This window comes from Pristis pectinata, chromosome 26 (genome assembly GCF_009764475.1).
Source record: "Pristis pectinata isolate sPriPec2 chromosome 26, sPriPec2.1.pri, whole genome shotgun sequence".
NCBI lineage: Eukaryota > Metazoa > Chordata > Chondrichthyes > Rhinopristiformes > Pristidae > Pristis > Pristis pectinata.
In genome coordinates, this window is record NC_067430.1 from 18,182,369 (window position 1) to 18,195,507 (window position 13,139).

General features: G+C 40.3%; 1 protein-coding gene across 4 annotated transcripts in view; it reads left to right on the forward strand.

The window, feature by feature from the left end:
- The window catches only part of zgc:154075 (uncharacterized protein LOC556929 homolog), a 195,900-nt gene that overhangs the window by 121,513 nt on the left and 61,248 nt on the right, over window positions 1–13,139 (forward strand). For 3 of the 4 annotated variants that reach the window (XM_052039139.1, XM_052039138.1, XM_052039137.1), the window contains 3 exons: window positions 1,319–1,411; window positions 7,335–7,469; window positions 8,714–8,815. In XM_052039139.1, coding sequence (XP_051895099.1) covers window positions 1,319–1,411; window positions 7,335–7,469; window positions 8,714–8,815 — 330 coding nt within the window. The remainder of the gene's footprint in view (window positions 1–1,318; window positions 1,412–7,334; window positions 7,470–8,713; window positions 8,816–13,139) is intronic. The other variant, XM_052039140.1, reaches the window with a different exon arrangement.

Sequence of the window (13,139 nt, forward strand, 5' to 3'; positions counted from 1 at the left end):
TTGTTCTCAACGTTTGTCTGCATATGCACTTACTTATGTACTTATAACAACACAGGAGAAAATCATTCGGGCCACCAAGTCCATGACAGCTTCCGGCAGAGTAGCTGCATCAGTCTCATTCCCTCTTTTCTTTGTTCCCTGTAGTCCTGCAATTTGCTCAGTCTCACATGCCGATCGACTCCCCTTTGAATCTTTTTGCCAATTACTTGACTTTTCAATGTCTCTGAATAGTGATAAAAGAGAAGCAAGTTTATTTCTTTGTTTACTTATCCAGCAGCACTGATGCAAATTATAGTGTGTCTAGAGCTGAGATCAGCAGAGACCTTACATTGAAGTTTGGGTCTTCTGCTTAGTACATCTATGTATTGTTATCAGGTAGGCTATTGAAGATTAAGGGCAACTTACTAACTAGAAATTCTAATGTTCCTAAGGAAGCCCAAGGTGTTGTGGTAATAGAACTGACCTTGCACATTTTGTATGTTCAAAGTAATTTCCTCTGGAGGATTATGGTGTGGTCGAGGATAAGGGGACAGAGATCTGGTGGCAGAAAACAAATCTGTGGGATGGGGAAATGAGGTATCTTGGTAGGATCAGAATAGGGGGTTGGTAGAATTGTGTTCTGGGGAGATGGTCAGAGGTAAGATTGGGGGTCTGGGAGTGGAGGTGGTCAGATATAGGATATTTTTCCCATAGGAATAAGATAGAGGTTAGTTAGATGTGTGGTCAGGTTTGTTTGTGGGTCAGGTGAGGGATTTATTCATAAACACAATTCGAGACTCAGGCACAATTGGTCAGACACATGAGCCGGAGCAGCGAGGGGTGGCTGGTGGGAGTGAACATAAAGAATTTAAATAATAAAACCTACCAAGAAGAAAATGCATGCTTTAGATTTCATAGCAAAGGATCAGTTAAGGTCCCATTGTAACTAATACCAAAGCAGACTTCAACTCTCCTGTTAATGCTTGCTTCTGTGTGAGTTGCCATTTGCAAGCTTATTTGCTTATGAATTTTGCATACTGTATGACATCATTGCACATGCCTTTTGGCCTTGTGAGTGCACACATCATTTGCACAGAGAGCCTGGATTGAAGTTAATCAACTACCCCTGCACAAGCTACAGTATTTTATATAAAATTCACTCATTGGGCATGAAAACATTGCTCTATGTAAGAAAGTTTCCAGGCCACTATATTTCAGCATGTTCTAGTATTGCAGTCATTACTAAATTATGCCGAATTGTATATTGTTAACTTTTTGTACTTTTAGGTAAGTGAAGGCAAAATCATTTATAAGCTAACAATTTTCCCTTTCTATCTAGCCTCAGGGTGCTGCTTCCCGGTGCTTGAATTGTGCTGTGGAGCAGAGCTGTCCATACTCTGCCAAGAAACTTTATCTGGAAGGTGTCAAGAATGTGAGTAGATTTAAAATCAAAATGAGCAGATAAAAAGTGCTAAACTAGAACTCTTCCTCTATTCAAGACAGTGAATGCCTGCAGGATTTGTTGGTGTGGCAGGGAGAGGTGTCTAGGGCAGGACTAAAATCAGATTTTTGTCCAGATAAGAACTTCTCTACATGGCTGTATTTGAGAATGACAGGGAGTTTAGATACACTGAAAAGAACACAACTTCAAGAAGCCACTCCTAGCCTGCTGACTTTTGTATTTAGCTCAAGCACGTGACGCTGAATCTGAGCAATTGCCTCAGCAGGGGCAGGTTTCTAATTCCTACATATTAAACATTGCACAAGAGCTTCCTGGATTTTGCCATAAATGTAAGATGAGAGCATAGTGGCATTGGAGAAGGTTGAAAATTTGACAGGCAAATCTGACATTGAATCCTGCACTCTCACAGCAATTTGCTTGTGTGGTTCCATGAAAGATTCTGTTCACAGATACTGTGAGAGTGTTTGGGGGGTTGTTTAGAAAACATCAGAGAAAATTTTGTAAAAATTAGACTCAATTTTAGATGTGACCAATTGTGAACTGCTCTCTGCAGCTCTCAATCATCTCATCAATTGAGGGAAACAGTGTGGTGAATGTCACAGCCTCAAGAACAGCAGCAAGCTGCTCCTCATTTACCTCCAACTGGAAAGGGGAGGAGAAATGCACCTCTAACTTAGGGTATAAAGACAGAGAATAAATGCCCTTGTCCTTTCTGAACACCAGTGTCTCAGAAAGCTGTGGGTTTGATATCAAATGGTGGCAAATATTTGCAGCCTACTGGAGCAAGATCTGCTGGACTTGTCACCATGTCAGCTTCTGTGGCCCCTGCTCATTTCAATCCACTGTTTAGAGACATTTGAAGGAGATTGAAAAGTTGATGGCACAGGAATACATAAGGCAGGTGATTGATAATTGATTGCCAGAGCTTTATCAACGCTTAATTGTGATGAAGATTGTCATAATGAGTGAATGCTTGATTTCCCAGCTCTAACAAGTCCTCCCATAAGTACATGTGGCAATCATGACACCCTCAGATCACCCAGACATGTTCATCATTTGAAGGACTTTCTGTAGATGCTGTGGGAACAAATAAGTTAGTTCTACACATTTGTGCAAGATTCCTGGGCAGCTTCCATGATGCAATTGTCCTGGGACAGTGTACCTTCTCTGATTCTTTAACATTTTCAAGAAGACTTGCTGGCTAGCTGCTTGAAAGCATGGAATACATAACACAACAATGGACTTAGACCAACAGGAGACACAGACTGAGGGCACAGAATCTCTTTGGAAGATCAGCAGGAGGAATGGAGACATTGCACATGAATTGCTGAAGTTCACAGGCTGCATCAGGAAATCAACTTGAAATTTAGATGCCAAACCCACTTCTTTCCCCCAGTACAGATTCTTGCAATCATTCACTTAAGCTTGCACAGTCCCTGGTTGTTCAGTGTCAATCCATGTCTCTGAATTCTGCACAAGTTAAAAGGTCACTTGCCAAACACTAACCAAAAATGTACAAGACCTGAAAGTGGAGTCAGAGAATAATATTTATTTGAGTAAAAATAACAGAAACTTAACAATCTTACATTGTACAAGAAGTAATGTGCATTTTCCAAGAAGTCCTGCATGACTAATCCATGTGGCTTCAGTGGAGGTAGTAGCAGTCTGTTCAGGTTCCTGCTCTGTGGACTGAGATGCTCTTCGCTATTGCACTCTGTATTTTGGCCACCAGGGCATAAGGTGGGAGCATCTTCATCAGAATCCTCACTTCCATATCCCTCTATTTAATGTGATGTTTTGTGTAAGTGGCCATTCCTTTTATAGATGAAGATATCATACCAAAGGCTTCCAACAACATACCATTTATACTTGAATTCTGTCATTCTCTCTGGAAGTGTACTTGAAGTGACTAGGATGCTTGCCAATGGATTCAACCTTCCTTGCTGTTGATCCTGTTCATCAGCAGCCCGAGGGGTGAGCTTCTGTGCTGAGCTAAGAACAGGTTTCTCTTGGCCACTTGTGTGAGTAAACATATTAAACCCCAAGTATGATTCTTGCCTGAGGCATCAAAGTGCAAGTATCTGAGCCAGTGAGTTCTGCATATGAGTTCTTAGACAGTGCCTTCAGAGTAAGTGACCTTTGAGAAAGAGGAGTGTTTGTTTTTGTCTTGCTGCAGGACTTGGTCAATGAATTAAAACTGTGAATGTCATTTGTTGAACAGATGGATGGAAAGCATGAAAGTGCATAACGATGAGGATACTTGTCAGTAGTGACTGAATAGGTGAGGATGTACATAGACAGATGGATAAATGTACCTACGAGGGGAGGTGGTCTGAAGAGTGATGTGCAGCAGTAGTCTGAAGAGGTCAGACCGAAGGGGTCAGAATGTGTCAGGATGTAGCTGAATGTGTCATTACACACACCTTTGCTGGTGTGATGAAGTCACTGAATTGTTTTTGCATTGAATCAAAGATCTGAGGAGACCAGACTCCTCCACCTCACTTCAGACATATCTTCTAGCCATGCCTTTTTTGTATTGCTGGTATTGCTCCTTCCGCACAGCTGAATTTTTGTGCAATAGTTCTGTTTAAGTGTTAGGCAATTGAAAGTTGATCTTTCTTTCTCTAGTGCAAAACACAATGGCATCCACTTCTGGATTATTTGGTGTCACTCTGGCAATTTAAGCAGGTACTTCTGGATGAGAGTCACTTTTGTGCCACAAATGTAACTTGCATGCCAGAAACACATGGGCTTATGTCACTGCAATGCAATTTCATCTTCAGTTACACCTGGCGCAACCTGGTCTGCCCAGAAGTGCCAGACTAGGGCTTCTATCAGATATGTTAGTCGCTGACTTTGCATCATTCAGGTACCATCCTCCCTCTCACCAACCTCCTATGTTCCTGCAAACCCACAATCTACTGAAGCACCTGTTGGAGGCTTTAATGTCCACCCGCCTCCCCCAACTCACATCCTCAATGCAGTCCCTCTATTCTTCCCCCATTGGCCATCAAATTAAAGGTGCCTGCTATTTCTCACCACTCTCACATCAAAGCAACCCTGATATCTCCTCCCACCCATCAAGCATCATAGCGTTGAGCTCTTATTACCTCACTCCCATACTCAGCCATGGTATGATTTGGAAACAAACAGTGATGCCCTCCTGCAGTGCCCATCTTGTGCCCTTCTGAGTCCTCTAAAACTCTAGGTTATTATGTTTCTGTGATTTTCTTACGGCCCCCAGTCTTGGCTTCTCTGCACATCACTTTCTAATATCAGAGAAGCCAAATATGATGTTAGCAGATCCCTTTAAATTCTGGAACAGAAATTGAATTGTGTGTGCTGTCCATACACCCACTCGGCCTAAGTGGCCAGGGACTGGAAATGAAATGTTCATACAGTGGCTGGATCAAAGAGCCACAGACAGTTGCATGATGTAAACTTAAAGGTTTGGCTGTGTATGGAAGGAACACTGTAGAAAGTAAGTTCTTGTTTCCCAATCTGAGATCAATTAACTCAGCCCAAATGAAGGATTAAATCTGTGATTTAGTGATCTATATGACCAGATACCCTACTAGATAGTGCTTCTTCGCACTCTGAAATTTGAGCAGCACAAGCACGTGATAGTTTGGGCAGGCCTGTGTAATTTTAATTAACATAAGAATGCAACATTGTCATAAGTAACAAAATGGCAAGTGAGTTATAGTCAGACTCATGAGGGTCAAAAAATATTTTCTTTTAGTCTTCATTTTATCTCCCTCCCTGACCTGATGCAGCTAAAGGGTGAGAACAGATTGTTTGGCACTGGCTGACCTCTGGTACTTGACCCAAGTGGCCATTTTTTGCATGTGATTATTGATGCTAAGTGTCAGCAAACTAATCTATCCTGTTGAGGCCTCACAACTGAGCCTAACCCTGCCCCCATCTGACTTTCAACTTTCAAGCAGGATTTGTTGGTAATGATTAGGAGTAGGGTCCCTGCCTGATTTTCATCTCTCTAGACCATTTAATGTGCTCTAGTATATTGCTTACTTAGATCAGCTAGATCAATGCAGATCAGGAACTAAACTGAAACCTTCCTGGGCTGTATGGTTCAGTTACATCTTGCATTCAGGAAGTTAATATTTACTGAATGTACATATCTAGTTGTCATGAATAGGAATGGCTATACTGACAAAGGTACAGGTGTCCAAACCATCCTTCAACCTTGATAAAAATATCTTTATCGAAATACATTTTCTTAACTAGTGCAGCTCGCTATCAGAATTACAGCTACATGAGTAACTAACAGCAGTGTAACAAAAGCACAGGAATAAATCTGTAACCAGGGAGAAACGCTTTGCCTTTGTCAGACTAATAATATAAAGGTCATACAATTAAGGACTTCTTTGTTCAAAGTTTTTACAGGCTACACAAATGTGGCCATCTGCTCATTAAAGTTGTGCAGGCTTCTTAATACTGCATGAATGACAAATGGACATTAAAAAGAAAACTAAATGGGAGAGCAAAAGGCCGGAGCTTGAACAGAGTAGCACAAAAGCCCGTGCCTTCTGCCAGGAGAGCAAAGGGATGCTCATCATGCAGCTGCTGAGCATGACCGATCTGTCTGTGCCAGTATAAGAGGACATCTGGTGAAGCTCAGGCGGTCGACAGTGAAGCCTGCCTCTTTAGTACTACATTGTGGCAGCCTGGCACTCTCTCTACCAGGTGGACTGCAGCTTAAAGAGCAAACCTGATAGGATAGGAAAGCCAAAAAGGAAACTATATGATCCAATTAGCAGGGCTCCAAACTTTGTTTAAACACAGTTTTGCCTTCTTGTGTCAGATAACATACTGTATTAAATCACTTTCAATGCAGGACCAGCAGGTCAGTCAGCTCTCTTTATCCAGTCTTTTCAAATTTACAACAAATGAAACAATACCTTGTTTGGTTAGCAGCAGTAAGGGGTCTGCATCTGTCTAAAATTCAACCCCTAATAGTCGGTGTAAATGTATCAAATTCTACACTCTAAGTGAGGCTGTGTTCCTGTGGTGTGTCCACATGAGGAGCCTTTTATTGGAATATTTAAATCTCCATTTAAGTGGCCTGGATCAGGGCCTGGGTCTGGATTCTTTTTTGCTTCAATGAGCCTTTATCCAAGGCACAAGCCCTATTCATAAAGACTGCAAGTTGGAGATGCTTCTGGAATTTATGCAGATTTCTTATAGATGGATGATAGGTTTTGTTTTAAACTTGTTTTTTGTTTCTTTTTAACCTTTGATTATTTTGCCTCCCAAAATTGGTGGGTTTACTCGAAAGGCTGCTGCTCTATTCCTTTTTTTGTGACGGTTTTTTTTCATTTTTGGTTACGGTTTGTTTTGAGGTAACACCTTTATAAATAGGCGATGATGACTATTCCTTTAGGAGTTTCAAAGACTGCATAATTGAATGCAGTTACTCTGTGGCCAGTTACTAATTACTTGCATACGTCATTGGAATTCTGCATTCACATCTGGTTTGTGGTTGCATTGCAATCAGGATCATACATTCTCCATCCATGCAATCCCAGTAGTGTTAGGGATTGATATTGAGACTAGTACCAGGAACACCAATTAAGCAAATTGTTCTGTCATGGATGCATCAAGCTTCTTGACTATTGTTGCAACTGCAGCCGTCTAAACAAATGTTAGTGGTCCATCAGACTCCTGACTTACGCCTCATAGATAGTGGAGGGGCAGTGAGGCATCAAGAGGTGAGCCACTTGTTACAGAGTACCCAGCCATTGATTTGATCTTGTAGCCTTAAGTATTTAAGAGTCTGGTTACTTCTGATCCCCAATATGTTGATGGTGGGAATCTTGGCAGTTGTGGTGTGAAGGAAATGGTTATTAAGGACTCTGTTTTTATTGAGCAGGGTCATAAAGGATGGCCTAACTCGACTATCTGTGAAGGCACTGATGTTGATATTGAGTCGGTTACTAAGGCACTTTGTGAAGGACCATATGGGAGATGTGTGTACGAATGTGACAATGATGTTGTCACCCATCAAGTAAGTGCACTACTCATTAAGTTACTTGAATTTTACCATAGAACAGTACACCAACATAACTTTAGTACAAGATATTTGCATATTTTATATCTACACCCTCTATCGTGCATAAAAAAATTAGAGTTATGGAAACTTCTGCAAAGGAGATAATTCATTCTATGTCATTAGTACCAGTTCTAATGCCATGCTGCTATGCTGGAATTACCTACACCAATCCTATTTACCTCCTTAACCTTTAATATTTTGCTCATTCAAATGTTTTATGTAATTCTATTATAAAGAATTGTAATCCATTCAGCACCCATTAAAGGCAAAGGATTTTACTCGCAAGGTTTTCTTACAGTTCTTAGCATAACAGCTATGTTATTCCATGTCAATAAGCTATCATTTTAAATGAGGTACAGCATGTTCTTCATAATATAAGTGAGACAATGAGAAAATATTGTGAACATAGAACATTACAGCACAGTACAGACCCTTCAGCCCACGATGTTGTACTGACCTTTTAGCCTACTCTAAGATAAATCTAACCATTCCCTCCAACATACCACTCTATTTTTCTATCATCTATGTGCCTAAGAGTCTCTTAAATGTCCCTAATGTATCTGCCTCTAGCAGCATGTTCCATGCACCCGCCACTCTGTGTAAAAAAAAACTTACCTCTGATATCCCCCCTGTACTTTCCTCCAGTCACCTTAAAATTATGCCCCCTCGTGTTAGCCATTTCTGCCCTGGGAAAAAGTCTCTGGCTGTCCACTTGATCTATGCCTCTTACCTTCGCTCCAAAGAGGAAAGCCCCAGCTCATAAGACATGCTCTTCAATCCAGGTAGCATCCTGGTAAATCTCTGCACCCTTTCTAAAGCTTCCACATCCTTCCAATGGTGAGGCAACCAGACTGAACACAATATTCTAACTGTGGACTAAGCAGGGTTTTATAGAGCTGCATAAAGGATAGACTAACTTGCGGCTCTTGAACTCAATCCCCCGACTAATGAAAGCCAAAACGCCATACGCCGCCTTAGCAACGTTGTCAATTTGCACAGCAACTTTGAGGGATCTATGGACTTGGACCCCAAGAACCCTCTGTTCGTCCACTCTGCTAAGAATCCTGCCATTAACCCTGTATTCTGCCTTCAAATTCGACCTTCCAAAGCACAACTGGAAAGAACTAAAACCAAGCCAGATTGGTCACTTTTGTAATTTGAAGATTACTGAGTTCTCACTAAGTGTACCTTTCTACCAGGTTGTGAATATGGAGTTTGAGGGGGGAGTGACAGCAGCTTTCACTATGGTGGCCTTCACTGAAAAACTGTGTACCAGGAGCTTAACAGTTTATGGAACTAAGGTAGGAGACAGGATCTTCTATTATGTTAATAAACATGAATCTACCTTTCCTTGCCAGAGACAATTAGAATTCCTTTTCAAAACAAAAATAAACTTGTATTATGCCAGGTTCAAAGAAGACAGGATGGGCTTTGCCCAGAATTTTCTTTTCATTTTATGCTGTAGTGTACTGGGTGAGAGGTTAGAAGTAATACTAGATGAATTTTTATTCAAGTGTGGGAGACCAATGAAGCATGCTAGCTGGCCACATAAAATGGAGGCAGAGAATTGATCATGTCATGGCTCATTTCAATGTGACATTGAACTGCGGACATCAAACATGGCCCTTGATATGGTTAACACCCCTTCAATCTTTTGGATTCTGCCTGGCAATGACACCAGTGGAGGCCTACCGATTTTTTTAACTAGGGAGTAGGTTTCAGGTGACTTCAAGGTATAACAAAGTCCAGCTAGCATTTTGATTTGAAGAGCCAGAAAGAATATTTCTATGCATGATGGCTCCAAAACAAAAATAATTTTGCCATTTCCTGATTGGAAGACAGGATCATTATTGGAGTATCAGTATTGCAAGCTCTGGCCTTGCAAGTAAATGTTCCTCTTTTGTCACCAGAGCCCTAATCTGCAAAGGAATGTTTCCCTGGTCAGTGGTGCTAAATGTGCTCTGTAGTATTAATATATGCACCATTGAATTCACTGGAATTAATTTTGGAGTGCAATGAGCTGACCCTGTTATATGTTCAGCATCCAGAGGTGAGTTGTTAGGCAATGAACTACTTGATTTAAACTGTCCGTAGAGCAGTCAATGGCAGGCTTCTGTGAAAGTGTTGAGCAGGCCTGCTTTTAGGCTGCCAATGGCATGTTTCTGAAGAAGTACTAGTAAGCGCATTTTCAAGGTTAGCAGGGCACCAATGCTAAACATTTGACCTGTTAACGTTGACTACTATGTAATTCCAAGAAAAGGGTGAAAAGAAAGATTTTATTTTGGGATCATGCTCCAAGTGTATCAGGTATTTCATATTTGAAAGGAAATTTGTTAATGGTTTGCTTTTAAGCAGCAGTGTTTCTAATCTGGTATAACTTCCCATTTTAATGTCTGAAATATTTATTGTGATCAGTCCTAACATTTAGATGTGTGCTATCAGTAAATAAAACTGTCCACATAGACAGTGAAGATCCTTTAAGACATTGTGCCTTTTGAGTTCATGATATTGTTATATGGGATCAGGGCAGAAATAAAACTTGGGCCAAATTGTAGAGTAATGGTAGATTCAGTTACTTAACTTCCAACCCATTTCCCTCAGTGTTTTCTAATCAATTTTTTATCCTCAAAATGTATCCTGTGTAATTAAGAAATTATGTTACTGTTATGGATGAATGCTTAACATGCTTGTAAGACTTACTGTGGCAACCCTATTAAAAACATTAGCAGGGGAATGTAACATGAGTGTATTAAATAATCAATTATTATTATCAGCAATGAAATCTGTTAATTATTCTTTTTTTCGTTGTAAGATTATTGTTACTTACATTGGAGTGTTCATTTTGATGTAAGCATTTGAGGATTTATCTGAGATCAACAGTGGGAACTTCTCTCCATATGGAGTTAGTGCAATCACATTTGTCATCTAAAATAATCCAGATTTCTGTGTTTGTTCAAGCATGAGCCAAACCCAATCTTTAGGGACTTTTACATTTCTTGAGCACAAATGGCAACACTGTTTTCCCAGTGTTATATTTACTCTTGTGTAAACAATCCAACTTGCAGATCACAGATCCTTGAAACCACGTGTTGATAAAATTATGTGTAACCAAGTCCTCGCCCTGTGTAAACTAAACCTGAACTGAACCTGCTTATTTTCATATCTCTGAAACAGTGGGTTAGACATTGCACCTTGCAAGAACAAAATACAGATTTTGGGACCAACATCCCATCATTTGATCACACTGTAGATTATACATATAAAAACCTAACACCAGAATGTGGCCCCCTCTGAGAATTTGCAAATGAATACATAAAATGGGCCAGTGCCATGAGTAGTAAATGCCTACAGAAACTGAGATTATAAAACCTGAGTGCTAGGAGGAGCCATGTCATTCTCTGAAGTACACTGTGTAGTTGTTTCTTTCTCCTCTTCCAACTTTGTCTTTCTGCTACACCAGGTGCGCCTTTGGCCCACTGCCAATGAAGCAAATGGGCAAAGATTTATCATTGTTAAATGGATGAGTATCCACTAGAGGGGTTATAGGCATGCATAATATTAAAATTGATACCTGAGGCCCAATTTCAGACCTTCTAGTTGGGGAATCTGCTGCCTGGACTGTAGCTAATTCTGATCATGAAACGTGTGGAGACCAGAACCAGTTAAACAATCTGAATGAAAGAGTGTTGCACAGAGCCTGATATTAGAGATCAGATCAAAAGATGCAGGAACATCAGAAATAAACCACACCAACTTTAAGTTTGGAAGGGCTGGAATCACATCACAGTTGGGATAATGTCACAGCCAAACCCAATCCTGGTTCCACAAATAACACATGGGCTCCCTTATTTATTTGGAGCCATGAATGAGATGGGATTGGATTCTGAAGGGATACCTGGAAATGGACTTTTTTAAATTGTTGGTTGATATCTAAATGCAGAATCCTTTTTAAGTTTTTTCTCAAAAGACTCGCTGTTTGTGACTCAACCCCCAGCCATAAAATTTGAAAAGAAAGAAGAGATTGTGGAAGTCAGGGTGGTGGGAGGGGTGATCATAGAGATCAGGAGGAAGGCAGATTGTCGACGATGATGGGGTGGGGAGTAGCTTATGAAGGACTTTGGAGGAAGCTGATGGTGGTTGAAGCAAACTTCAAAGTCAGGCGCAGATCCTTGAAGTCAAAGAGAAATCGTGGTGGTCATGGAGAAATCATAGGCATTGGGTGAAGCTCATGATGATTTTGGCAAAACCTTCAGTAATGTCAAGTGCAAGATCTTGGAGACCAGAGTGAGATTGTGCTGACTGAGCAGAAATGGGTGGGAGGTTGGGAGCATTGACCAACTGCACAGTTTGCTTGTGAACCTGAAGGGAAACTCTTATGTTCCTCATGTAGTGCTGTACAGCCAATTACCTATAGCATCCAGTACTTCTTGTCTTCTTTGCTGTGGTTGGAGTTCTGAGTCCTGGCCAACATAGCTAAAAATAAAAATCATTGGAAAATAAAGGCACTTAATTTCCTTACATATTTCAGTGACCAGCGAGTCTCCAGAGAGCAAATTGGTTATCTACCTCTTGATTGACATCTTAAAATTGCAAGTGGAAGATATGCTAGAATCATGCAACCTCAAGGGTTAAAACTCTTGGAGTATCTGCATAGTTGAGCTATGTATTTTTCATAACAAAAAAAATTTCAGATAAGAATTTTGGCAATGATATTAATTCAGAAGAGTAGAAATTCCCATTTTCTGTATAGATACACCAATATCACATGCATTTTTCTGTAAGCATGATGCCCCATTAAAGGGAAAACATTAAAACTTGTGTAAAAATAGTTCACAGGGATGTAATATAAATCTTGCACATTTACCAGTCAAGTCTGCTCTTTAAACTTTAAGAACATGAATTGGATTTCCATGTTTGTAAGGCAAAAACTAACACGTTGAATAAATGCAGGACCATAAAGAGACAAAGCTGATATATATCAACATTACATGGTCGTTTGCAAAGTTTTCTTCGTGATTTTGAAGTTAACTGCAGGTCATTTCTTTGTCTTACGTGTGTGGTGTCATGTTGCTCTGGATGCTTTTTCGTTGGCTCTGTGAATGAAGTGTTGATGGGTGAGGCTACTGCAGATTGGTTAAATGTCAGGTGATTTTTTAGAATTGCGATTTTTTTAAACCAGTAAATCTTTTCTACGTGTTTTGTCAGTAATGATTTGTTAAGAGAATGATTTACCTGAAATTTCATTCAATATATGTTTTGGCATAAAATTTGAAGATTTGCATTATGTTTTGCTCAGGTTGAAGCTGCTTTGAAAAACCCATTTAAAGCTTTAGATTGATTCCAGTGTGGAGATGTCTTTGTTTTATAATGTACCTCTGGTCCTTTTTCCCATTTTCTCCCTCTTCTCTCCCTTTAATTTATAGATTCTGAATCTGAAGAAATATGATTTAGTTGGTCTCTCAATCTCTTTCTTGCTTATCTCCATCTTTCACATGATAGCTGGGAGAGCAGGTATCACATGTCTGCAGCATTATGGGGGCATCATAGCCAAACCCAATGTTATTCTCAGTATCCACATAACTTCCAGCAAGAATCACTGGATAATTACCAGCAGTGGCTGCACCG